This window comes from Oryctolagus cuniculus, chromosome 4 (assembly GCF_051225735.1).
Source record: "Oryctolagus cuniculus isolate XC-2025 breed Fujian yellow rabbit chromosome 4, ASM5122573v1, whole genome shotgun sequence".
NCBI classification, from domain to species: domain Eukaryota; kingdom Metazoa; phylum Chordata; class Mammalia; order Lagomorpha; family Leporidae; genus Oryctolagus; species Oryctolagus cuniculus.
This window is the reverse complement of record NC_142870.1, coordinates 70,250,042-70,276,624: the sequence shown is the minus strand read 5'-3', so window position 1 is coordinate 70,276,624 and position 26,583 is coordinate 70,250,042. Positions and strand designations below refer to the sequence as shown.

The following is a 26,583-nucleotide window of genomic DNA, read 5'->3' as shown; positions in this document are numbered from 1 at the left end:
TTAATTTAAACTATATTTTATTTAGCCCAAAATATAATTCAACATTCCAACATATAATCAATATTTTAAAATTACTAAGATAGTTTACATTCTTATTACTCATATTACATCTTGGAAATCTGGAGTGTATTTTACACTCACAACACAGCACATCTCAATTCAGACCAAGCACATCTCAGGTGGTACACAGCTACCTGTGGAAAGTGGTTACCGTAGTGGCCAGTGCCTGTCTCCAGGGAGCTGGCTTTGAGGAAAGTGTCTTCTCTGGTTCTCAGAGGAAAATCGAGTTCAGTGAATTCCACCTTAAAATTTATTTTCTGTCAAACTGATTCTTATTTCCATTTTGCATCTTCTCACCAACACAGTGGTATTTGTAAATGTTTCCCCATTACCATAATGATGTTAAATAACATCCATCTCTCAGTCCAACTTTGCCTCAGTATACATCTCCTCCAAATCACAACATCACTCCCTCTTTGTCATTATATTTTAATTCACTTCCAATTCATGAACTGTGTTCTCCTCCCAACCACTCTGCACTAGTTCTGTGAGAAAAAACAGTGCGCCCTTCCCTGGCGGACAACAGCGTTGTATACGGATCTGTCTTCCGAGGGACTCGGAGCATGGGGCAGATTTCAGCTCATTGCTCCTAAGCACATGTCTGCTCTGTCAGAAGGAGAGAAAAAGTAAAATCCAAGAAGGAGCAGGAGCTGGCCGTCTTCTTGCTCGTCCTTAAGGAGGGGAGCCGTGCTTTAACTGTTGGCGAGTGATTGCCTTGCTTTGCTTCATTCTCGGTGCCTAAGTCCAGGTAAGAAAATCAGTCACCAGTAAACCCAGCCTCCCTGCTCATTCCTCCCACAGACATGGCGGAAGGATGCAATTATTCCAGGATTCAGTGCGAGCGGCGCAGTTGAACAGCAGTGAGCAGCTCAGAAGCCACCTCCGGTGAAGAGGTCGGGGCGTGAATAAACGGGTTCAGAAAAGCCACTGTGCAGGTGTTATTTTTTCAAACCCTCTATCACCACCCTATTTTTCAAAGTCCAGATTTTCCTTTTGGTTGAGAGCAGACACTCTTTCTGTTTCAATGGTGGGTTGATCCAGAAAGGGCCGACTTTGGCCCAAATGCTAAGAGCCAGTCGGCTCCGTGGGCACACCTCCCTGTGGGCATCCCCAGCACACACAGCCGGGAGAGTCTTGTGTTGTCTGTACCAGGCCGTCGTTAATGGACTGTGAGTACAGCACAACTTGAAATGCCTGCCCAGAGAATAAAATCAGAAGTTCCTTGGCCTCCTGATGCCAGGGCCTTCCTGTGGGACTTTGGCTCCACCAACTTCCATTGCTTCAACCTCCCTAGACAGCCTTGCTGTTCCCTTTGTGCTCCCGAGCCACTTCCTCCACACCCATAAGCCCAGCCTGACCCCCTCACCCTGAACTGACCTCTGTCTTGTATCCTTATCTCCTTACTGACTTTTGATGTCAATGTCTTCCCACCTAACTGCATTTTATAAAAGGCAGAAACCAAGTTTCATCATCTTCAGATCACCCCAAAGAGAGGCTGGTTTCCTGCCTTGTTTATAAAAAGCCAGGAACGAGTGAATGTAGATGAAAATGGCAGTGAGAAATGAAATGCACATGGCTGTGCAGTCCTGACCACCATTCTTCTATCCACCATAAAACCCTGCAGGCCAAAACCCTTTCCAGTGCTATTATAAAGAAAGTGTTTCTATATATATATATATATATATATATATAACTTTGCATCCATGATTAAGGTACAAGGTACCCACCCCTGGTCTTCCACAATGGAACGAAATGAAGATGGGGAAAAGAATGGCATCCATCCACTGAGCAAAACATACACACACACACACACACACACACACACAGCACTGATGCAGAGTGCAGATGCTTACACATCCGTTATCACAGCAAAGACAAGATTAGGTCTCCCATAAGATGCCTCTGGTTGCTAGCCTGTCTCTGCTAGGAAGCTGATGCTCCCCAGGCTTCTGTAACTCAGGACATTAAAGTAGTCGTGCGGCTCATCATAGTCATCTCCCCTCTGCTCCAAGCAGAGGTCAGCAGGGGCAGTGGCTGCCTGGACACAGCTTTCCAGAGAAGAGGGAACACTGGGACCCCGTTCCTCCTGCTCAGCAGACGTCCTCCGGGGGCCACTTTCTGCAGAATGTATTCTGAGAAACTGCTTCTAAAAACAAAGCACAACATGAATTAAGTTACTCCCCAGCATGACACACAACTTTAATGTTCTCTCTGTTTCTTAGGCACTCATACACATGTGTACCTGCTGGCCTACAGCTTTGATTTTATCTCGCTCTGTGCTGCATTTCACACTGCGGAATGCTTCCCTTCTGAAATGTGCTTCCATGGCTCCCGTGGCAAGACTCTCCCTGGTTCTTCTCCTCCTCCTTTGCTGCCCAACTTAGTCTTCAGCTAGGCCTGCCTTTCTGTTCCTTGCACGCTGACTCCATGAACCAAGGGAATCTTGAGTTCTACCCGCTGCTTTCTCATAATACCCAAGACTCTCTCTGATTCACTTCATTGTATGGACTTTTACAGCCACTGACTGTCTTCTGAAGACCCCCAAATCTCTATACCACCTAGCCCAGGCTTGTGCCCTGAGCTCCAGATCAAGTGTCCACCTGCTAACTGGGCATCACAACCCAATGACCCACAACAAGCCCAGACTCCACTTTTCTCAACCAAAACCAGCACATTCCCTCTCCCATAAACTGCACCTGCCCCTACATTCTCTACCCTGGCTTACTGCACCAGCTGATCAGAAACCTGGTGGCTAACATTAAACCCCGATTATCCATAAATTCCCATCCAATTTTACTCCTAAGTGGCTCTGAAATCTCCTCACTCTTCCCCATCCCTACTTCCATGCCTTCTCTCTCACTTGTACCTCACACTTGCCTGCCTCCAGACTCTCTCTTACCTCTAGTTCAGTTTCACACAAGCACCAGAAGAATGATCATTCGAAAAAGAGAACTGGGTCCATTTTTCTGCCTAAAACCCATCAATGTTCCCTTTATCCAAAGAAGGGTGCTTAACCTGGGATGCACCAGTGGACTTCAGGGGATTTGTTAATATCCTTAACTTGTATTTGAAAAGTTTGCATAAAAGCTCATTCTTCTGGAAAGAAAATCCCTAATTTCATTACATCCCCAAAAGGAGATTGTAATGTCCCCAAAAATGCCCTTTGTGACTTGGTTACATCTACCTTCCCAGCTTCACGTCCTGCTATGTTCCCCCAACCAGTGCGCCCCAGCTTCTGACACTGAGCGAGCTCTTAGGCAGTCCCACACCAACTCCAGTGAGGTTTCTACTTTCAAATGAGCTACCAGGCACAGGCAGCTGAAGTCACCTGCCAAATGTTGTCTCACTCTAGGCCATGCTCTTTCTCCTCAGCCAAAATGCCTCTCCATTTACAGTTTTTGGAATGCCAAGCACGTGCCTCCTCAAATTTGGATAGTCTATATCCATTGTCCATCCTTGATTCGGTATCCATTGTCCACACCATGTAGTTTTCTGAAGAGTTGTCCACTCTTCTCCATGGCATGTTGTCTAAGAAGCTGTCTCAGACCCTCAGGGAGAGCTGCCTTCCTCCTGTATGCTATGGCATGGTCCAAAACATTCTCCATTATAATATTCAATACTTTCTAGAACTTATTTCTTTAAAAAAAGATTCATCTTTATGAAAGGCAGAGTCCTAGAGAGAGTAGGAAATGCAGAGAGATAGCTTCCACCCACTGGTTCACTCCCCCAAATGGCCACAACATCCAGGGTTGGGCGAGGCCAAAGCTAGGAGCCAAGTGCTTCATATGGATCTTTCACATGGGTGTATGGGCCCAAGGACTTGAACTATCTTCCACTGCCTTCTCAGGTGCTGAATTGGAAGTGGAGCAGCCAGGACTCCAACTGGCACCCCTATGGGCTACCAGAGGTACATGTGGTGGCTTAACCCATTATGCTCACCAAGAGAAGGGTCCACACAGTTTTCACTTTTACAATCTCATATCCCATAACAGATGCTTACTATCAGAGAACCTCAAAAAGTTTGCAGAAAGTGGAATTAAACCATAAGTGTGGTTCCTTTTGGTCCCAGCAGCAGCAGTGCCAAGCCAATAGTGCCCTCACTTCCTCCAGCTCTCCATGACTACTCCTGCACCACTGTCCACCTGCTGCCTACCCCAACACTGTGCCCAAATAAACCATCTCCTTTGCCAAGGACTTCAAGGCAGGAAGCATCCCTGCTGCCATCTCCAAGATGGTCATGCCCCCATTGGGCAGATCAAGCTGTTGCTGCAGGCCCAGTGTGCCAACCAAGCAGATGGCACAGACAAGCAGGACAAAGGCACTGTGTAGCACCACAGTATCTGTGCCCCCAGGGAGCAGGAAGGGTGTGCTGTCTTTCTGGAGGAGCAATCTGGCCAGAGTCATCCACTACTATGCCATGTATGCCCTCAACTTCGCCTTCATAGAAAAGTACAGAAAGGTCTTCCTGAGGGGCATGGACACCCACACACAGTTCTGCAGGAATTTTTGACTACAATCTGATCTCCAGATGGGTGGCCAGGACCACCTTCCTCCCTTTGTGAGCCCTCTGGATTTTGTGGGAGTCCGCCTTGCTGATGACCTTGGGAAATAGTGTACAGAGTTCAAGTTTAAAGTCCTGGGAGATTGGTGAAGATCACCAGGTGGACATGATTCAGGGCCTGTACCAGGGCTTTCACATCTGTGTGGCAGCATCATCTACTGGGCCGCCTACTTCAGTATGTAAAACATGACCAAGGACATGCTCCCCAACCCAAAGAATACACACATCTTTGTGAGTTGGATGATCTCCCAGACCATCACAGCCATGGCCAGTGTTGGCTGCCATTCTTTCCACACCTTGCAGCAACAGATGGTGCAGCCTGGGTCACAGGAGCTGACTTCATATACACAGGGACCTTCAATTATTAGAAAAACGTTTTCAATACTGAAAGGGAAAAACTTTCTTCAAAGGTGCATGGTCCAAAGTCCTCAGAGGCATGGGAGGTGTGGGCAGGAAGCTTCATGAAAGTTCTATAAGACAACCTGAAGAAAGTCATCTAGGCATACCTGTGTCCTTGGTCAAAGTGGGAACCAAGAGAATCATACAGAATATGTAACTGCTACCTATGAGAAATTCCTACCATGTCTCCTGGCCAGATCATGGCTTGGAAGGCTCTAAGAAAGAGGCTCACTGGGCTCACGTATGGCCATTGACCCCTTGATTCCATGCATTGATTACTGGGGTGAAGGGGGTAGGGATGAGGAATCATGAAATCATTGCAAGGACCTAAACCCAGTTCTGTCTGATTCCAAAAACCATACTCCTAAATAATGTAGTCTACTGACCCCCAGGATCTCTAGGGAATGCTCTTGGTGCCCCCGCCTAGATCCGTCTTCCTAACCAGTACCTCCATTCCCTGGGTGCTGCGTTCACAGAGGCTCTTCTCTGGAGAGTTGCTCTTGTACCCTCTCTGAGGTGCAGCCAGGAGTCAATAACCAGCTAAGGTAAATTCTCAAAAGTCCAACTCCTTACTGGAAGGCACGACAAACTGCCTGCATTCTTGCTTCAACCAAGTCTCCAGTTGAGACCACATCCAAGCTGAGCTTTCTTCCCCCAGCCCTCCCCTGCTTCCTTCATGAGCCTTCATCTAGAATCTATCCCAATAGAGCACCCTCAGCAGAATGCATGTGTCAGGCTTGACTCCTGGGGACCTGATTTAAACAGCTGCTCCTTGGAAAGGTGCTAGAAGGCAGGCCCTAAGGACAGGACCGGGGAGGAGGACCACTTACCAGCTAGATGGCTGCACAGATACCATTTCTGGACGTGAAATGGGATGACACCACAAAGGAAGGGAATTATGAGCTAGTACAGTGTCTCTGGCACTTGAGAACTATGAGGTAAACAAATGATTGCCACCAGAGCTCCAGGGCTGGGGGTCTTGTGCTACCTTCCATTGATGACAGCCTCAGGTCTATCAGCAACTTAAAGTGAAGTGTGAAAGTCAGAACTCCTCCTTGGCAACATCTAAAGAGAAATTCATCTACAGCAACTGAAGGCCACAGAAAAGAGTTAATTTTAAGAGTGACGGAACTTCAAAGAAGGCTGGCTTCTAAGCCTAGACAAGTCTCCTATACTAAAATTAGGGTCTTGGGGCTAGCGCTGTGGTGTAGTGAGTTAAACCTCCTCCTGAAGTGCTGGCATCCCATACAGGTGCCAGTTCGAGTCTCAGCTGCTCCACTTCTGATCCAGTTTTCTGCTAATGGCCTGGGAAAGCAGTAGAAGATGGCCCAAGTGCTTGGGTCCCTGCACCCATGTGGGAGACCTGGCTCCTGGCTTCAGATAGGTTCAGCTCCTGCCATTGCAACCATTTGGGGAGTGAACCGTGGATGGAAGACCTCTCTCTCTTTCTCTCTCTCTCTGTCTCTCTCTTTCTCTCTGCATCTGCCTCTGCCTCTCTGTAACTCTACCATTCAAATAAATAAATAAATATTTTAAAAGGTAAATAAATAAAATCAGGGTCTTTAAATGAAAGGAGGAGTCTCTGAGACTTGGAAGAAGGGTCTCTGAGGCAACTCCCTTGAGAACCTTGAACCACCTGCTCTTCTTACACCATCTGGAGCTTCAGAAAACAAGTCCCACCAGGATCGGCCTCTTCCTCCTGTACCAACCATCAGACCCATAATTAGAGTAAAATCTCAGCCTACCTAACTGAGGAAGTTCTAGTTCTCCTAAGGTTATGTGTGAGAGGTCTGGCTAACATGTACTGGCTGGAACTCAGAGAATAGGCCTGGGAGTGAATCCTGGGGTGATGGATGAGGGCTGGGGGGTAGAATGTATGAGTAGGGATCAGCATGAGTAGGGATCAGCGCTGCGGTGCAGCAGATGAAGTCACCGCTTATGGTGCCAGCATCCCATATAGGTGGCAGTTCATGTCCTGGCTGCTTCATTTCTATCCAGCTCCCTGCTAATGACCTGGGGAAGCATCAGAAGATGACCCAAGTTCTTAGGCTCCTGCACCCACATGGGATACCTGAAAGAAGTCCCTGGCTTTGGCCTGGCTCAGCACCAGCCATTGTAGCCATCTGGGGACTGAACTAGCAGGTGGAAGGTTTCTCTCTCTCTCTCTCTCTCTCTCCCTCTCTGCCTTTCAAATAAATAGATAAATAAATCTTTTTAAAAAAATAAAAAGACTAGATGAGTCAATATTGGGACACATCCCATGACTCAATATTTAATACCCTCACAAGGGTCCCACGCTCCCAGTTGACATGCCGGCCCTACTTTGGCAAATGATGAGGAAGGAAAGAAAATATTCAGAGAACTGAGAATGCTAGAGTGAACCTGTTGAATCAGGGATTGCCAGACTAAGGCGTATGACTTAAATCTGGTCCACTGCTGGGTTTTGTACAGTCCAAGAGCTAAAAATGGTTTTTACATTTTCAAGTGATTGAGAAAAAAACTAAAAGAATATTTCATAATATATAAAACACTGTATGAAATTCAAATTTCAATGTTTACAAACAAAGGTTTATTGGAACAGAGCCACATTCAACCATTTCTATATTTTCTATAAAACATTTTCATACTACAATGGCTGAGTTGAATTGTTGCAACAGAGACAAAAAGGCCCACAAAAACTAAAAGATACTTAGAAGCTAGACATTTACAAAGAAACTTTTCCAATCCCTAAATAATTGCAAAAATCCAACAGACAATTATTATTTGATCTGGTAGAAACGGTCCAGAGAACACTTCTTTGACTAAGGCTAAAGGAATGTGCTAGTGAGGAGAGAGCTAGCATTATTGAGAAGCTCAGTGGTGTCTAGCTGAGGTCAGAGAAGCTTACATATAGAACTGAACCCCTCATACAGGGATAAGAAGAACTCAAAATAGTGCAAGGAGGATGGCAGCACTCAAGAAACAAATGGAGGTAATTACTGCCAAGGAAAACAGGCCTGCAGGGATGTTAAAATAGCTAATAGAGTACAGTGTTCATAGGAGAAATTTAGATGAGCAGCCAACAAGGATATTACATATGTATTGAAAAAAGAACCAAGACACCTCAGAGGAAACCTAGGCCAGCCACCCTGCCATGGCAAGTGCAGATCCCTCGCCCAGTTTTTGGGTCTTCGAACAGTGTGAATACCATCGTTTTCACCTTGGGTCCACCCTCCAACCAAGTCTGTGCCTTCAATTGACTATACTTTATATCCTGTATCATTGAGTGCCTGTGTCCTCAGACTTAAGTTTGGGTTCAGCTAGTGTTGAGCAACAGCAGAGGAATGTAGGGAATGAGAGTGAAGGGAGGGTATGTATATTCTCCTGTGTTCTCTTTACAGGGCAACCTTGGATTGGTCATGACCCTCAATAAAAGATCGCATTACCTAAAGTGGCCCCATCATATTATTTTCTCCTTCCAAGTTCCAGTAACTGTCCTCTCCCCTGTCCTGAAAAGAACTGGAGATGGTTGAAACACCCTGCCATGCCTCTCGTTTCTGGTTTCCTTATATCCTGCCTAGAATTTTGTAAATCCTCTTATGAAGTCATCCTCAGACACCCCAATTTAAGAGAACTATTTGCTGCTGGGACCCTGAGTACTGCAGTATCAAATGCTCTGAGCAAGGCTACACAGAAGACTATAGACTATAGCTAAAGCACAAGTAACAGGGAGGACCCAAATTAGACAGGAAACTGAAAATATCAGAGAAGGATCATGGATAAAATATTGTAGAATTGAAGTGGGATGGTGCCAAGATGGAGGATAGTAGGGTGGGTAGCATGTTCTAGTCCAGGAAAAGATAGTTTTAAAAAGTGGAGAGAGTAAAGTCTCAGGGAAGAGTTAGGGAGAAAATGGCAGAGGAAACTCTACTGAAATTAGAGGGACATGGGCATGGGCGCCCACAGCTCGGGACTCCAACAGCCAAGAGCCTATGCACCAGTGCTGGAAAGTGAGGTGAGACCAGACCGCAGCAGCCCAAGCCACTGGTGAAAAAGCTACAGGAAGAGCCTAGAGGGAACCCAGCCTGGAGCCCCATGGGAGAGAGTGTCCTGCCAAGCTAAAGGAGAAAAAAAAAGGACAGACACATTTCTCTCTCCCCAATCACTTTACAACGGCATCCTGTGACAAACTGATAGAGTGGGTGCCGTTTTGGACATATGTAACAGCTGTGCCAGCTTGTGTCTGTGCCAAGCAACCAGGCAAGTGGAGACTCCTGACTCTGGTGGGGAGAACTAAGCATGGGATAGGAGCTTGTGATATGTGAGGCTTCTGTACCAGGACTGTGAAAAAAAATGAGGGAATATGGGAGGACTCACGGTGTGGCTGGGTCTTTGGGCAGTCACAGTGGGAGACTCCAAGTGCAAAGGGATTCCTGGTTACCTGGTGAGAGACACTGCTGGGGAATCTGAACTTACACTGAGGACTGCATAGATCCTTTGTGTGGTCCTTGGGACAGAGCAGACAGATATTATCCCCATTGGGGCTAGCGCTCAGACACTGGTCTCCTTTGAAGAGAGGCACTCAGCTGAGCAGAATAAATCTCCCTTCTGATTAAAAAAGATAGAGAGAGAGAATATTTACCACACCAAACCTTAGGCATGTCCTTAACCCTGGAGAACAGAGTTCCCTGGCCACACCCACTACAAGTCTCTAGATATTCACTGAAAGCAGACATTCCACTTATCTACAGAGTCATAGTACAAAGATAAAAGAAAAAAAGAAGAAACCAACCAGTATCTCAACAAAAGCTGAAAAACAAATGCACCAATTCAAGAAACAAGAAGAAGGAAGACAATATGATGCCCCAAAAGAACACAACACTTCAATATTAGATTGTGAAGATGATGAGATGGAAGAAATGCAAGAAATGGAATTCAAAAAATTGATCATAAGATTACATAGTAGTATTCAGAAGCAAATGCACAAACTAAAAAACATGGTTGGGAATCTACAGGACACTATCAAATGACCCAACATATGGGTTCTAGGAGTTCCTGAAGGCATGGAAAGAGAGAAAGGATTAGAAGGCCTTTTTAGCAAAATAATAGCAGAAAACTTGCCTAATTTAGAGAAAGAAAGGGACATCCAAGTACAGGAAACACACAGAACTCCTAAAAGACATGACCAGAAAAGATCTGCACCATGACACATTATAATCAAACTCACCACAGTAAAACATAAAGAGAAGATTCTAAAATGTGCATGAGAGAAATGCCAAATTACTTTCAGAGGATTCCAATTAGACCCACAGGGGACTTAACATCGGAAACCCTACAGGTTAGGAGAGAATGGTGAGATATAGTCCAATTATTAATAGAAAATAATAACAGCTAACCCAGAATATTATACCCTTCAAAGCTCTAATTTATGAATGAAAGTGAAATAAAGACCTTCCATAATAAACAGAAATTGAAAGAATCTGTCACCACTTGTCCAGTCCTACAGAAGATGCTTAAATATGTGTCGCACACAGAAACATGACCATCACTATGAAAGAAGATAAAGGAAGAAAATCTCCCAATAAAAGTTCAAATGCAATTCAAAGAAAAAATAGGAATATTTTTGTAAAAATGGAAGACAAAGTTGTTACTTATCAATAGTCACCATGAATGTAAATGGCCTCAACTCTCCAGTTAAAAGACACAGACTAGCTGAATGGTTAAAAAAACAAAACCCATCTATTTGCTGCATACAGGAAACACATCTCACCAACAAAGATGCACACAGACTGAAAGTGGAAGGATGGAAAAAGACATTCCCAATAGAAACCAAAAAAGAGCTGATACAGCCATCCTAATATCAGACAAAATAGACTTTAACACAAAAGCTGTTAAAGAAGAGATAAAGAAGGACACTATGTAATGATTAAAGGATCAATTCAATAGGAAGATGTGACTATTATAAACATATATGCACCTAAATACAGGGCACCTGGCTATTTAAAAGAAATGTTAAGGGATTTAAAGGGAGACTTAGACTCAAATACAATAGTAATGGTGGACTTCAATACTCTACTTTCAGCAATGGACATACCAATCAGACAGAAAATCAACAAGGAAAAGCAGATTTAATCAACACTACAGACCAAATGGACCTAACAGATATTTACAGAACTTTTCATCCTACAGTTGCAGAATACATATTCTTCTCAGCACTGCATGGAACTTTCTCTAGGTTTGACCACATACTAGGCCATAAGGCAAGTCTCGGCAAATTCAAAAAAATCAATATCATACCATGCATCTTCACAGACCACAATGAAATGAAGCTTGAAATCAGCAACTCAAGAATCTCTAGAACATATGTAAATACATGGAGACTGAACAACATGCTTCTGAATGAACAGTGGGTCACAGAAGAACTCAAAAGAGAAATCAAAAAAATTCTGGAAACAAATGAAGATAACAACACAACTTATCAAAATTTTTGAGATACAGCAAAAGCAGCATTAAGAGGAAAGTTTATAGCTTTTGAAGCCTACATGAAAAAATTGGAAAGCCACCAAATAAATGAGCTACAAGTACATCTCAAAGATCTAGAAAAAACAATAGCAAACCAAACCCAAAACTAGCAGGAAAAAAGAAATAATTAAAATTAGAGAAGAAATCAACAAAATTTAATAAAAAATACAGCATATCAGCAAAATGAAGAGATGGTTTTTGGAAAAAAAAAATAAACAAAATTGACACACCATTGGTCCAACTAACCAAAAAAAAAAGGATAGAGAAAACCCAAATCAAAAAAGTTAGGAATGAAAAAGGAAATGTAAAAACAGACACCACAGAAATAAAAAGAATCATCAGATATTATTACAAAGAGCTGTATGTCAACAAACTGGGAAACCTAGAAAAATGGATAGATTCCTGGACACTTGCAACCTACCTAAGTTGAACCATGAAGACTCAGAAAACCTAAAAAGACCCATAACCAAGATGGAAATTGAATCAATAATAAAAGCCCTTCCAAAAAAGAAAAGCCCAGGACTGGATGGCTTTGCAGCTGAATTGTATCAGACATTTAAAGAAGAACTAACTCCAACTCTTCTCAACTTATTCAAAACAATTGAAATTGGGAGGGAATTCTCCCAAATTCTTTCTATGAAGCCAGTATCACCTTAATTCCTAAACGTGAAGAAGATGCAGCACAGAGAGAGAGAGAAAACTACAGACCAATTCCCCTGATGAACATAGATGCAAAAATCCTCAAAAAAATTCAGGCCAATCGAATCCAACAACACATCAGAAATATCATTCATCTGGACCAAGTGGGGTTTATCCCTGGTATGCAGGGATGATTCAACATTTACAAATCAATCAATATGATACATCACATTAATAAACTGCTGAACAAAAATCATATGATTATCTCACTAGATGCATAGAAAACATCTGATAAAATACAACACTGCTTTGATGAAAACTCTAAGCAAATTGGGTATAGAAGGAACATTCCTCAACACGATCAAAGCATTTTATGACAAACCCACAGCCAGCATCATATTGAATGGGGAAAAGTTTAAATGAACCTAAATGCCCATCTTTCAAAGACTGAACAAAAAAATTATGGGATATGTATACTATGGAATACTACACAGTGGTAAAAAAAATGAAATCAAGTCATTTGTGACAAAATGGATGAATCTGGAAAGCATCATACTTAGTGAAATAAGCCAATCCCAAAGGGACAAATATCATATGTTCTCCCTGATCTGTGAGAACTAATAGAGCACCTAAAACAAAATCTGTAGAAGTGAAATTGACACTTCAAGAAGAGATGACTTGAGCTGCCTTTGTCTTGACTGTCGAGGAACAGTTTCACTTTCTTTGTTTTTCATCTGTTTTTTTTCTTCATACTATTTGTTGAACTCTTTATTTAACATAGAGTTAATCATATGTGTATAAAGTTTATTGAAAATAGATCTCAGTAAATAATAAGAGTGGGAATAAGAGAGGGAGGAGGAAGTTTGTAACTGTAAAGCTGTATAGTTCTGCATACATTCCTACAAGCTTGCTTCTAAGGGTATGGTTTAAAAACTTGTCATGGGACTCCAAATTCCATTAAAATTGCTGGTAAAAATGCCATCTTAATTGTTAAAGTGATCATATTAAGTGTTAAAGTGAACATATAGATAAGATTAAGTGCTAAAGAGATCATATAAATAGGATCAAGGGTCCGGCAATAATAATAGATGGAATTAAAAAGGAGAGAATGTCCAACATGGGAAGCAGTCCACACAGCAGACTCATAGAATGAAAATTGCTTTAAGTAACACTCTGACCTCAGAATCAGCCCTTATATCTTCCTGGTCTGGCTGAAAAGCCCATGAGAGTATTTCAGGCATGGAAATCCAAGACACTGTGGCAAAAAAATGTTCTACATAAAGGATCTCTGTGAGAAAGACCTCAGTGGAAATAAGTGGCCATCAAAGAAGGATGTACTTTTTTCTAAAGGGAGGAGAGAATTTCCACTTGCTTATGTCCTTGTCCAAATACTGACGGAGTTTGTAGACTCAAAAGGCTTCCATAGCCTAAGCAGCTCATTTCAAGAGCCTCAGATAGTCACTGACATACATAAGAGTGTTAATTGCTAAGTTAACAACAAGAGTCACTGTGTACTAATTCCCCATGCAGAACCTCTGTCCTCAATGAGCTGTACTGAGAGTTAACTGTAAAACCAGTTCTCAAACAGTTTTGTGTGTGTGTGTGTGTGTATGCAAATTGTTGAAATCTTTACTTAGAATTTGTCTTTTGTATACAAAGTTAATTGAAAATGAACTTTAATGGAGAATGGGACTGGCAAGGGCAGAGGGAGGAGGGGGAGGGGAGGGAGTGTGGGTGGGAGGGCTGATATGGTAGAAGAATAACTATATTCCTAAAGTTCTACTTATGAAATTTGTATTCCTTAAAAAATAAATTTAAAAAAGGAAATGGAACAACAGGATTTAATAGCTACTAGATTCTCTCTTTTCACTTTTTCCTCATTCTCTACCCCCAAGATAATCAAAGTTAGTCTAGGTGGTGGCATGAAAATTAACCCATTTTGTGTATTTAACAGGAAAATTTGCTGCACTGCTTCTAAGTTCTCTAATTCTTCCATTCCAGAGCTTAAGAACACTGTGACAGCAGAGGACATCTGTTCACCAACCACTGTAGCAGTTCTCATCCCAGACTGATCGAGCATCCATCTCTTCATGTTTCCACATCTCTTGCCCTCACTTCCCCCAGAGGTTTATTTCTTACTCATGTATATTGTGATATTCAAGACACAACTAAAAACACAATGGACCTTTGCCTTCTTCATTAGCATCAACCATGTCTACTGCTGGGTCTTCAGTATCCTGTTCAACCAAGCCTGTTGGAAGACAGGTATAAGGCCTTATGCAACTTTCACAATGAAATCGTCAATTGTGGGAGCTTTTCCTACCATTTGGAGAATGTCTTTAGTTCACTCTGCAAAAAATCAGCAAGTTCCAAGAGGTGCCTTGAGAAATGTTGGACCCATGACTAAGGAGATCTGGGTAATTCATAGCTCACAGGGAGAATGCTACTTAGATTCTGCTACCAAAATAGCTTTCAGCAGCCTCGCTCCAATCTCTTTTCATCCAAGTAAAATTAGGGTAAGTGTTCTTGGGTTCTCTTTATCTGTAGATCAGGTTGGAGAAAGAACATATGTCAAAAAGAACATTTTGTTTGTTATACCGAACCCCTGTATTGATAGCAGCTTAAAGAAAGCAAAATGGATTTATCTAAACAGAAAAATGAAATAATTTAAGAATATTAGTGTAAAAGAATTAAAATATTAGGCTAAAAGTCCTGTACACTCACTGGTGATTGATATGAGTATGTAGAAAAAGTGTAATTCCTAAGCACTGTTTATAATAGCTGGAAATATATACATATATACATATATATATGTATCATCAGAAATATCATTGTATGTATATATATATGTGTGTGTGTATATATGTATCATCAGAAATATCATTGTATGTATATATATGTGTGTATATATATATTGTATGTATATATATGTGTGTATATATATATATGTTAAGAAAAGGGTATAGAGTTAAGACTGTTTAAAAAGCAAAACACATTGAGGTCTAAGGAGGATAACAATATAATCTCACGCTCTTACTAAGCAATTCTAGTTTGTTCAGTTCATCCCAACCCTGAGACCTGAAGAGGGAATCAGCTCTCTATGGTCTTCAAAGGAGCAACAAGAGCAAAAAAGTCATATAGAAGTTAGAATAAAGAGAAAATTGAAAGATGATCCTTCTTTGGGAGAGAGAGAAAGAGAAAGAGAGGGTAAGAATTCGCGGTCAGCAAGCCAGTTGGAAACAATGCCTCCCCTCGCTGAGACTGGCAGTGACCCAGCCAGATGGAGGCTAAATGTCTGGTCAGGCATTAGCTACACAGGGGCTGAAAATCAAGAGTGGGTCTTAACCTAATAGAGCCCAACATAAAGAATAGGTCATCCAGCTATATTTTCTCTGCTGGTGAAAGCCAAGCTTTGAATGCAAATATGAAATACAACAATCAAAGGAGTCCTGCTTCTGGTGGAACTATATTTGACTTGGTTGCTTTGAACTAACTCTTCCATAGAGAACTGTTAGAAAAACTGAACAAAATATTACAAATATCTGTTTGAACAAATAAAAGATCTTCCAAATCAGTAAGAAATTTGTGGTCATGAGCAACATTCAGGAGAAGGAAACCCAGTGACATGAGGTCAACATTTGGGGACACTCTCTCCCGGAGGCAGTTGCTTGAAAGTTATGACTAAGAGGCACATAAACTACACAGAGCCTCTAGCTGGAAGGATAAAATTTGGAATTCAGAAACCAGCAAGAAAGGATTTGGCAAATGCCAACAGACTTTTAATTGGGATCACGGTTGACCATGCCCTAGGAGTACCAGAAACTGAAGTCCAGCTTTGAATCCTCTCCTCACTGATACAATTTAGAGACTTGGGATTGTTAATGCCTCCAGACTAGCCACGTGCCAAAGATGGTTGTAAATCCTCTCTGGAAAAAAATGATATTTATCTGTAACTTCAAGTTCGTGTCACAGTTTTTCATGTAGAATTGAGAGTACTCAATGAAAAGTACCAGACAGTCAAGAAGATATAAACAAAAGACAAGGAAAGTAGACAATAAGAAAAGACTCTCAAGGCTCCAATTATTAGAAATATCAGTCAGACTTCAAAATAGTTGATTACTATTTTCAAATAATTAACAGAGAAGATTTGGCAGACAATAGACTACTTAAAGATTAGATACATCAAAGAAGATAATTAGTAAACTAGAAAGTATGTCAGAGGAAAACATCTACTTTAAACCATGATGAAACAAGTGAATGGAAAATATGAATAGGAGGATACAAAACATTTACAGAAGAGTGAAAGTGCCTAAAATACAGGTAATTAGAGTTCAGAAACACAGGAATGCAAGGATAGAGAAGTTACATATGAAGAGATAATGACCAGGATTGACCCTAAACTGATAAAATGCATAAAGTCACAGATTCAAAGTACTCCAAACCCCAAACAGAATAAATGCAAAGTCAACTCTACCATTACAAAAAACAAAAGATAAGAAAATTTTTAAAGAAATGGAAAATGGAAAATTTCATTTCTTTAAAGGAGCAAAAATAAGACCAGATTTCTCACTTGAAATACAGTAAGCTAGACAATGGAATTAGGTTTTCATGTTATAAAAGAAACTACCAATATAGAGTGTTATACCTAGCAAATCAAATATTCCATTCGTAATATCAGAGAAATAAAGATATTTGTAGACAAACAAGAACCAAGATAATTCACCACAGCAGCCCTGCACTAAAGGCAACACTACAGGATATTCTCCAGGAGGAGGGAACATGATCCCTGTTATAAAATAAGACACTCAGGAAAGAGTGAAGAGAATGAGAACAGATAAATATAAGTGAAAAAGGCTCATAAAACAATAATAACAATTTGGGGGCATAAAACAGAGAATTGAAATAGTAATAGCAGTAAGTTGGAGAGAAAGGTAAAAAGAGTTTAAATGCTCTAAGTTGCTTGCATAATCCAGGAAATGATAAAAATACTACTTTATGTAGTATTAATGTATATAGTCAAGAGCATATTCTATAATCCCTAAAATTACCACTAAAACAGTAACAAAGGAATGAATAACTAACAAATCTTTTAGTAATAAAAAGTTCCTTAATCAAAAGATGGCAAGACAGAATAAGGAAAAACACAAATATGAAGAATATGATGATAGCTATAAACCCATACAGAAATTCTCCTCAACTGACAATGGGTTTATCAAGCTATAACCGCATAATAAATTTAAAATACTGTAAGTGTAAAGTGCATTTCCTATACCTAACCCACTGAATAGCACAGCTTAGCAACACAGTCCACCGGAGATCACAGGGCTACCTGGGAGCCTACAGCTCATAGCCCCTGCCCAGCACTGCAACAGAAGATCCCACTGCAAATGGCTAGACCAAGAAAAGACCAAAACTCAAAATTCTAAATGGTTTCTACTGAATGCCTATAACTTTCACACCACTGCAAAGTTGAACATTGTAAATCAAGCAAGTTGAGGACTGTCTGTATAAGAGTAATAATTGCACCAACTACATAGTCAAAAGAATAATTTTAGGGCTGCAGACATGAGTTGTTAATCAAGTAGAATCAGAGCTGTAGGTCAGGATTTGGGTAGGAGGATCTAGAGTAGAGGTAGAAAACAGTGTTGGGAATCACAGGCTTTTGTTGCCCAAAATGTTTTTCTGGAAAGCAGGGGGCCAGCATTGTGGTGGAGCAAGCTAAGCTGCTGCCCGCAATGCTGACATCTCATATGGGTGCCGGTTTGAGTCCCAGCTGCTCCACTTCCGATCTAGCTCCCTGCTAATGCACCAGGGAAAGCAGGGGGAAATGACCCAAGTGCTTGCGCCCCTGCCAGCAATGTGGGAGACCCAGTTAGATAGTGCCTTATTTCAGGCTGTTGCAGCCATTTGTGGAGTGAAAAGCAAAAGGAAGATTTCTCTGTCTCTCCCTCTCTCTATAACTCTGCCTCTCAAACAAATAAATCAGTCTTTAAAAAAAAAAACAAACAAACAACAAAAAAAAAAAAAACACAAGGCCAGTGCCGCAGCTCACTAGGATAATCCTCCACCTGTGGCGCCGGCACTCTGGATTCTAGTCCTGGTTGGGGTGCCGGTTCTGTCCCAGTTGCTCCTCTTCCAGTCCAGCTCTCTGCTATGGCCTGGGAAGGCAGTGGAGGATGGCCCAGGTGCTTGGGCCCTGCACCCGCATGGGAGACCAGGGGGAAGCTCCTGGCTCCTGGCTTCGGATAGGCATAACTCTGGCTGTAGTGGCCATTTGGAGGGTGAACCAAAGGAAGGAAGACCTTTCTCTCTGTCTCTCTCTCTCACTGTCTGTCTGTCGATAGATAGATAGATAGATAGATAGATAGATAGATAGATAGATAGATCACACAAAACAAAAAAGGTGACCAGGGCTGGCTCAGGGCCCAAAAGACAAGACAAGGAGTAGAAATTCCATAACTTATCCTAACTAATAGCTACCAATCTATGACACAAAAAGGACAATGATATACTTCTTCATTACTTACAAAGCTTTCACATGAAATATACCACCTGTCTAGCAGAACTCTGTGATGCAGAGTGAGCAGAATTATAGTGTCCATTTCATATATAAATAAATGGAGACCTGGGAAAATTCAGCCCTTCTCTGAAACCATACACTCAGTGTCAATATCAGAAACTAAATCTTCCTACACCTCAACCACTATTCTTCAGGCCACATGACCTCTTAAGCTAAAAAGTAACTGGATTTACAAGCTGCCTATCTTGTCACTTACTTTTCACCCATAAATTTTTGGAGTGTTTATTTCTCATCCTGCAGAAGTCCTGAGTAACCCAGCATGACCAAAGAGTATATGCCCAAGATGCATCCAACTCACAATAGATACACTGAACCTGTCAGAGCAGTGACTTAGGGGACAGGCAGGAGCTAGGAAACTATAAGTGACAGCAAGATGGAAAGGATACAGGTCCAAACTTCCAGGAGCTCCCAGCCTGGGAGAGGAATGAGGAAGAGCATTAAAAAACTGCATTAAAAGGCAGAACAAGTATCGTGATACAGGCACAAAGAACCATGAAGGAGACCACAGCTGGTTCTCTCTCTGAACAGAAAGAACTGACTCAATAGTCTAATCCTCCACTTGCGGCACCGGCACACCGGATTCTGTCCCAGTTGCCCCTCTTCCAGGCCAGCTCTCTGCTGTGGCCAGGGAGTGCAGTGGAGGATGGCCCAAGTACTTGGGCCCTGCACCCCATGGGAGACCAGGAGAAGCACCTGGCTCCTGCCTTCGAATCAGCACGGTGTGCCGGCCGCAGCGCGCCGGCCGCAGCGGCCATTGGAGGGTGAACCAATGGCAAAAGAAAGACCTTTCTCTCTGTCTCTCTCTCTCACTGTCCACTCTGCCTGTCAAAGGAAGGAAGGAAGGAAGGAAGGAAGGAAGGAAGGAAGGAAGGAAGGAAGGAAGGAAGGAAGGAAGGAAGGAAGGAAGAAGAAAAAAGGAAGGAAGGAAGAAAGAAAGAACTGAAAGGACCAAGGGGTGTGGGGGGTTATTAGGGTTGCCCATGACTGAAATGTACAGCCAGAGCCATTACCTTTCTAGACAATGCGGCCACCCCGAGGACCACCATGCAGGTGACCACCAGCACTGTGGCCATGGCTCCAAACAATGGAATCTGGAACCCGATGCTGTGCTCAGCCACTAGAGGGAGGAAAAAGTAGAGATGAGTGGCGGAGTCCAGGAGCAAAGCCGCGTTCCCCACAGAAGCCTTTTTTCATGACACAGAGGTGGGGAATGGCCAGGCCCTTACTCTAATGACAGGACAAGAGACTTGTGGCCCCTCTGGACAACAGAGCATCCTCCTGGCCCACCATGACATCAATGACTGGCCTCCAGAGTAAGGGTTTAAGTCGTGTAACTGACACCAACGTGGATCATTTTTAGCCCTCCTTACCTCTACTAGACAAAACCATTTTCAGTAATTGCAAAGTGAAACAAATGGTACCATACAGAAAAAAAACAGAAAGTGAGCATTTTCTTTTATTAAATTTTATATATATAAAATCATACCAGTAAAAGCATTTGAACTAAAAACTAAAATAAAATTAATATTAAATTACAAAAAAGAAAAGCATAGAAATTTGCAACTTGAGCCCATTAACACTTATTCCCATCTAGGCTGTGAAGCCCCAGAGGAAGTAAGTTTTGGGGCCTTATCCTTGGCTATTTTCCCGGCAGCTGACAGATAGTAGGTGCTCAGTAAATATCTGTGGCTTGAATGAATGCATGAACAAATGCATTTCTGCTGAACCATGAAATGGAACTGGAAGGAGGAAGGGGTGGAAGGGGAATTTTGAAAAGATGTGTGATATCTGATGCAAGGAGACCGTGAGGAAAAACAAGACAATTGTCCCCGTGACTCAGTGCAATAGGGGGAAGGGTTTGCAGGCTGCTTCATCCCTAGAAGCTTGGCCAAGACCCAGGTATCCAGAAAAGTCTTAAAAAGAGAAGATAGAAGAGGTCTTGGCCTTCCTCCCAGTGATTAAGCACTTAGATTGTTAGAAATGTGCTAAGGAATACAATTACTCAGGACAAGGGCAGTGCCTGCATTCCTCACAATGTGTTCCACCTGCTCTGAGGACTGTGTCACATCCTGGGCCGTGCTCAGTCCCATTGGCCACAGCCGTAAAGTTCACTCAAGGAGAAAGAGAGCAGGTAGGAGGCCAGTGGTCGTAAGGAATACTGCAGGAGGTCAGAGGTGCTGCAAAGGGATATTCACAGAACCAGAAAAGGATATACAGGGCCGGTGCTGTGGTGTAGCGACTAAAGCTGCTGCTTGCATGCCAGCTGCTGCTTGCATGCCAGCATCCCATATGGGCACCAGTTCAAGTCCCGGCTGCTCCACTTCTGATCCAGCTCTCTGCTATGGCCTGGGAAAGCAGTAGAAGATGGCTGAAGTGCTAGGACCCTTGCACCCATGTGGAAGAACCACAAGAAGCTCCTGGCTCCTGGCTTCTGATCGGCCCAGCTCCGGCCATTATAGCCATTTGGGGAGTGAACCAGCAGATGGAAAACCTTTCTCTCTGTCTTTCCTTCTCTCTGTCTGCAACTCTGCCTCTCAAACAAATAACTGAATCTTTAAAAAAAAAGTAAGTTACAGATATAATGAGGACTCTAGCAGTATTAATATATTAACAATATCAACTTTAGTAGGAATTATTGCTGAATGAAAGCATGAATTCCCTAGTCTCAGCCACAGAACAAAGACTTCAAGGTCTTTGAAACAGAAGCAGCCCTGGGCAAACATGGCAATATCACTATACATAGGGTCGGGAAGGGCGGACTCTGCATCGCGGGTACCTGAGATCTGTGCCTACTAGCCAGGTCTGCTTTAACGTTAAGCTCAATTTTGGCATTAATGTTAGAGATAATAGCTTAAATATGGGCCCAGACTAAAGTTTGACCTTAGGGTCATGTTAGAGTTTGTACAGAATTTGGCTCCCTCATGCAGACATTTGAACCCTCCTACAGTCTCATGTTAATGGTTGATGGATTCATCAACCAGTTACAGCGTCTGAAGGGGGAGCCCTTGGGAAGTGATTGCATTGGGTTGCTAGGTTGGAGCCCCATAACCAGTCATGACAGCATCATAAGGAGAGACCACACAGAGGGTAGATGAAGAGTGTGCCCTGGACCCTGGATCACCGTGTGATTGTCTTTCCATTGTCCTCTGGCTCCAGTGGATGCCTGAACCAATGGGGCCACCCGACCTTGGATTGTGAACCTCCAAACTGTATGTTAGCTGTAGTAAGGAAAAGCTGACTAATACAGGGCAGAGAGAAGTCGGGCATACAATGAATGCAAGTAAACAAAGAGGCATTAGCATCCCAGGTAAGCAACTGAACACAGAGTTGAGAAACAGGAGGGGAGCTGCAAGTGACCAGTGCTGTTCTCCACTGTTGTGCAAAGCCAAAAGGGCGGGAACACACAGAGGCTTTGAGCAGGGGCTGAACAGTGTCCCGTAGAACATTTCTCAAGCCCCTACCCATTGGTCTGTGAGACCCAGGAAGGAAATCCGTGCTTCGCTTCTGTGCTTTCACACTTGGAGACTGCTGTCCACTGCGGCCTTGGCAAGAGCAGTATGCTTGTCTGCAGCAGCAGTCCCTGACAGTCCTTGCCATGACCTTGAGAAAAGAGACAGAATTCTCATCCTGTCTCCAGTTCCTAGGAATTCCAGCCTAGTCGTGGATGCTCAGGCCTGAGGCACTAGGCTAAAGAGTCCCAAATGGCTAAGCCCATCATTTACTTTTGCTGCAATTCAGCTTCCCTATGCTGTTTACTCTTCCAGGCCTCCTCTGACCACGAAGCAATAAATACTCCAAGAACTAGTGCTGATTAAGTTAGGGCTATTAGGTATCTAAGGATTTACTTGTATCAACTCTTGAGATTATTCACCATATCTAATACATGAGAAACAGTGAAATAATTGACCAAGATTACCCAGGGTCAGTGATCCCAGAGCCTGGACTCCTAACTGCTTGTTGCATTTGGCCTGTGTGAGCCTTGCCAAGAAGGAACATCTGAAAAGCAATGTTAACTTTTATCTGCTCAGTTGATACAAATTTTGCAAACTCATAAAATTTAATCTCCAACACAACTGCGCTAGGCAGTAGATAGAGGTTCTGAGGGTGCAGCTTGGTGGATCCAGAACACCAGTTAGCACTGCCTCCACCAATCTGAGCACCCACAAGTCCTCAACCCCTGTCTCCCTCAAGCATTCAAATGGGATTCATAGTAACAGATATTGCTTCTATAGTGGGGACCCTGTCCCAGGCACTATTCTAAGGACATTTTCTTGAGCTGGTGATGCAATCCTACATTAGTACTTCCTAAGGTCTCACATCTATCCTCACTGCCCAGGTGAGAAATTGATGCACAGAGAAGGTAAGTAATCTTGTCCAAGGTCAATAGCAAAGTCAACATTTGAACCCAGGCTGGATAATGTCAGAATCTGAGCTCTTCTCAACCCTGATCTCTTAAATATGATGATAATCGTTGCCCAAGTCCCAGAGAAATGATCTAAGTGTCCAAGTTGCTAATGAATATCAGGGCATTTTGGAAATTCTGAGATATCACAAAAAATGTAAACTATCATACATTTACACTTTGCTCATATCAGGCATTATTTTTAACCAGCTCCACTCTTTATACATTTAAGAGAGAATTCTGAGCCAGCACCGCGGCTCACTAGGCTAATCCTCCGCCTGCAACGCCGGCACCCCGGGTTCTAGTCCCAGTCAGAGCACTGGATTCTGTCCCAGTTGTTCCTCTTCCAGTCCAGCTCTCTGCTGTGACCCGGGAGTGCAGTGGAGGATGGCCCAAGTGCTTGGGCCCTGCACCCGCATGGGAGACCAGGAGAGGCACCTGACTCCTGGCCTCAGATTAGCGCGGTATGCTAGCCACAGCGGCCATTTGGGGGGTGAACCAACGGAAAAGGAAGACCTTTCTCTCTGTCTCTCTCTCTCTCACTGTCCACTCTGCCTGTCAAAAAAAGAGAAAAAAAGAGAGAGAGAGAGAATTCTGTATGATCGGCGCTAAGCAAATAAATAACACCTTGCGTCTGACCTCATCAGCTAGTCTTCCTAGTAAAGGACTCAGCACTGTGCTGTAGCAGGTAAAGCCATTGCCTGCAACGCTGGCATCCCATATGGACACCGGTTTCAGTTCCAGCTGCTTCACTTCTGATCCAGCTCCCTGCTAAGGCATCTGGGAAAGCAGCAGAAGATGGCCCCAAGTCCTTGGGCTCCTGAATCCACATAGGAGACCCAGATGAAACTCCTGGCTCCTTGCTTTGGCCTGGCACAGCCCTGCCCCTTGCCATTTGGGGGAGTGAAGCAGTGGATAGAAGATATCTCCCCCTCCCCCTGCCCTCCCCTTCTCCCCCACCTCTGTGTTTCTGTAATTCAGCCTCCCAAATAAGTAAATCTTTAAAAGAAAAACCACTCGGATAAGTCAGATGTGCTTCTCCCGCAGGAACAGGGGGTGTTGGTCGTGCCTGCACAGCAGAATCACCTGGAATGTTTTCGGAGCCTTTAATCTCAGCTCTGCCCGGGAGAGCCTCATCCCATCAGTCTGTAGTCCCAGTTACAGAGCTATAGAAAGCTCCCCAGGTGATCCCCAAGTTCAGGATTGAGAAACCCTGCTCCCCAGAGGGTTTCAGGCTGGCATTTTCTACGCCGGAGGAAGAAGGCATTCCCACCCTGCTCCTGAGAAAATACCTGAGCTTCCTCGGACTTCCAGAAAGATTCTGCCTTTGTAAATCCCATCGGGGTAGGTATGGTAGGTGCAGAAGTACTCCCCTGTGTCATTCACAGTCAGCGCCAGCAGGGTAAGGCTCAGGCTGGGGCCTGGCACCACCCGCTCCTTGAAGGCTGGCGAGATGTGCCAGCCAAGGTCAACATGACGAACGGCCAGCAGTCGGTCCTGCTGCTCCCAGTTGACCTGGGTCACTTCCGTCGTGGTGGAGGAAAGGTGACACTGTAAGATGGCGGAGCCGCCTTCCTCTGCAGAAATGTTGCCTGTTGTCACTATCATGCTTGCCATAGTGCCTGGGGAAGAGGAAGAAGTACCATGAGGCCCAGGTCAGCAATTAACCTTGAATCTCCAGGGGGAACTCCAAGGTGCCCAAGGCCAGAACTGGCTTCCAGAATGAAAGTTTCTCCAGTCTCTCCTGTTGACTTGCCCATGGCAACAGCCATTCCTCTCTATGCCTGTCACTCAAGGCTCCCAGCCCCACCTCGTGTCCCCTTTCCACGCCTCCTGTCCTCCGCGTCCGTGGACTTTAGCCCAGCCCATCTCCTTCCCTCCCTGCTTCAGCCTCCCTCTGCCCCCACCTGAAGGCTTCTCAAAGCTGCACTTCCTGGCCCCCTCCTTGAGGAAGCCCATGTTCCCCTCTTGCTTTCTCACTGCCACCACTATTAATAAACCCCTCATTAAATCCTGGCTTATTACCACGCGACTGAGAGTGCAGCCTGCTCATCGCATTTCTGCCCAATAGCTTCAGAACTGGCTCCTTGGTGATTTTCATCCGCTTGTTTTGTTTTGCCCCCCGTCCCCACTAAAATATATATGCCCTTGTCAGCTGACACCACCTCTCCTGTTTTTTTTTTTTTTTTTTTTTTTTTTTTTTTTTTGGTTTGTTTCTTGTGTATCTTCCAGCAGTCTAGTTCTGCACTAGTTGCACTGTCCTTTGAAAAAAAATCTGGCTGTTTGGCTGACTGCCCTTTGGGATACCCAGAAATCCTTCAGGAAAGCTGAGGGATCCAAGGGAAAGGAAGGTGACAAGGAACACTCTCTTTCTTCCAGGCAAAGCTGACTCTTCAGCACTCACCACTCCCTTGCACTCTGAGCACCTGTCTACTCTCATCTGGGTGAGAAAGCAACATCAAAGCTACTTTAGGGGGTGGGCGCTATGACATACCAGGTAAAGCCACAAACTACAATGCCGGCATCCCATATGGGTGCCAGTTCGAATCCTGGCTACTCCACTTCCAGTCCAGCTCCCTGCTAATGTGTGGGAAGACAGTAGAAAATGGCTCAGATCCTTGGGCTCCTGCACCTACATGGGAGATCTGGTAGAGGCTACTGCCTCCAGGCTTTGGCATGGCCCGGCCCTGGCTGTTAGAGCCATTTGGAAAATGAACCAGCAGATAGAAGATCTCTCTTCTCCCCACCCCCCACCTTCATTCTCTTTCTGTAGCTCTGCCTTTCAAATAAATAAATAAATTTTTAAAAAAAGTACTTCAGGCCATGGTACTTAAACATCTGTGTCCCTTCCCTCAGAAAGACGTATCGAAGGCTGTTAACACAGAAGAAATAAATCTGGCAAAGATTTGGTCCATGGTGGTAGAAGCCACAGAACCCGGAATAAGGCATTTTTGACCCCTAAGAGCAGAAGACAGACTGGACCAAGTGGGAGCTTCTAATAAGCAGCTGGTGATCCAGCCTTCTCCCTCCTCCTCCTCCTCTTGCTTGCTTACGCCAGCCAGGCAGGCACCCACACCCTGAGATCTCCAAAGGCTGCCCCCAGCAGAACTCACCGCTGAGTGCCCTCCCCACACTCGAGTGCCCGGCACTCTGACCACTGCAGCTCAGCCCCTCACACAGGTACAGGACGCACAACAGCCTTGCCCATGTCCGCGCCCCAAAGGCCCTGCCAGGCTCACCCTTGTCCGCTCTTCCTCTCGGCCCTGTCAGGTTCCAGGCCTTACCTGAGGCGAGGAGAGGAGCCTGCCTCAGCCCCTGGGCCCAGATCAGGAGGAAGCACCAGTGCATGCTTCTGCCCAGGGGGCCTACAGGAAGCAGATGTGGCCTCTTTCTGTGACCGAAGCGGCTGCCAGCAGGTGGGAAGGTGAAACTGAGCTCTGA

The 26,583-nt window shown here is 43.9% G+C and overlaps 1 protein-coding gene across 1 annotated transcript; it reads right to left on the bottom strand.

Annotated features, from left to right (window-relative positions):
• Positions 1-26,583, bottom strand: TIGIT (T cell immunoreceptor with Ig and ITIM domains). Its single transcript, XM_002716684.6, has 4 exons — positions 26,427-26,583; positions 24,435-24,764; positions 19,751-19,857; positions 1-2,206 (listed from the first exon to the last, which is right to left on the bottom strand). The coding sequence occupies exons 1-4, from the start codon at positions 26,488-26,490 to the stop codon at positions 1,970-1,972; spliced, it is 738 nt and encodes a 245-aa protein (XP_002716730.3). The 5' UTR covers positions 26,491-26,583; the 3' UTR covers positions 1-1,969.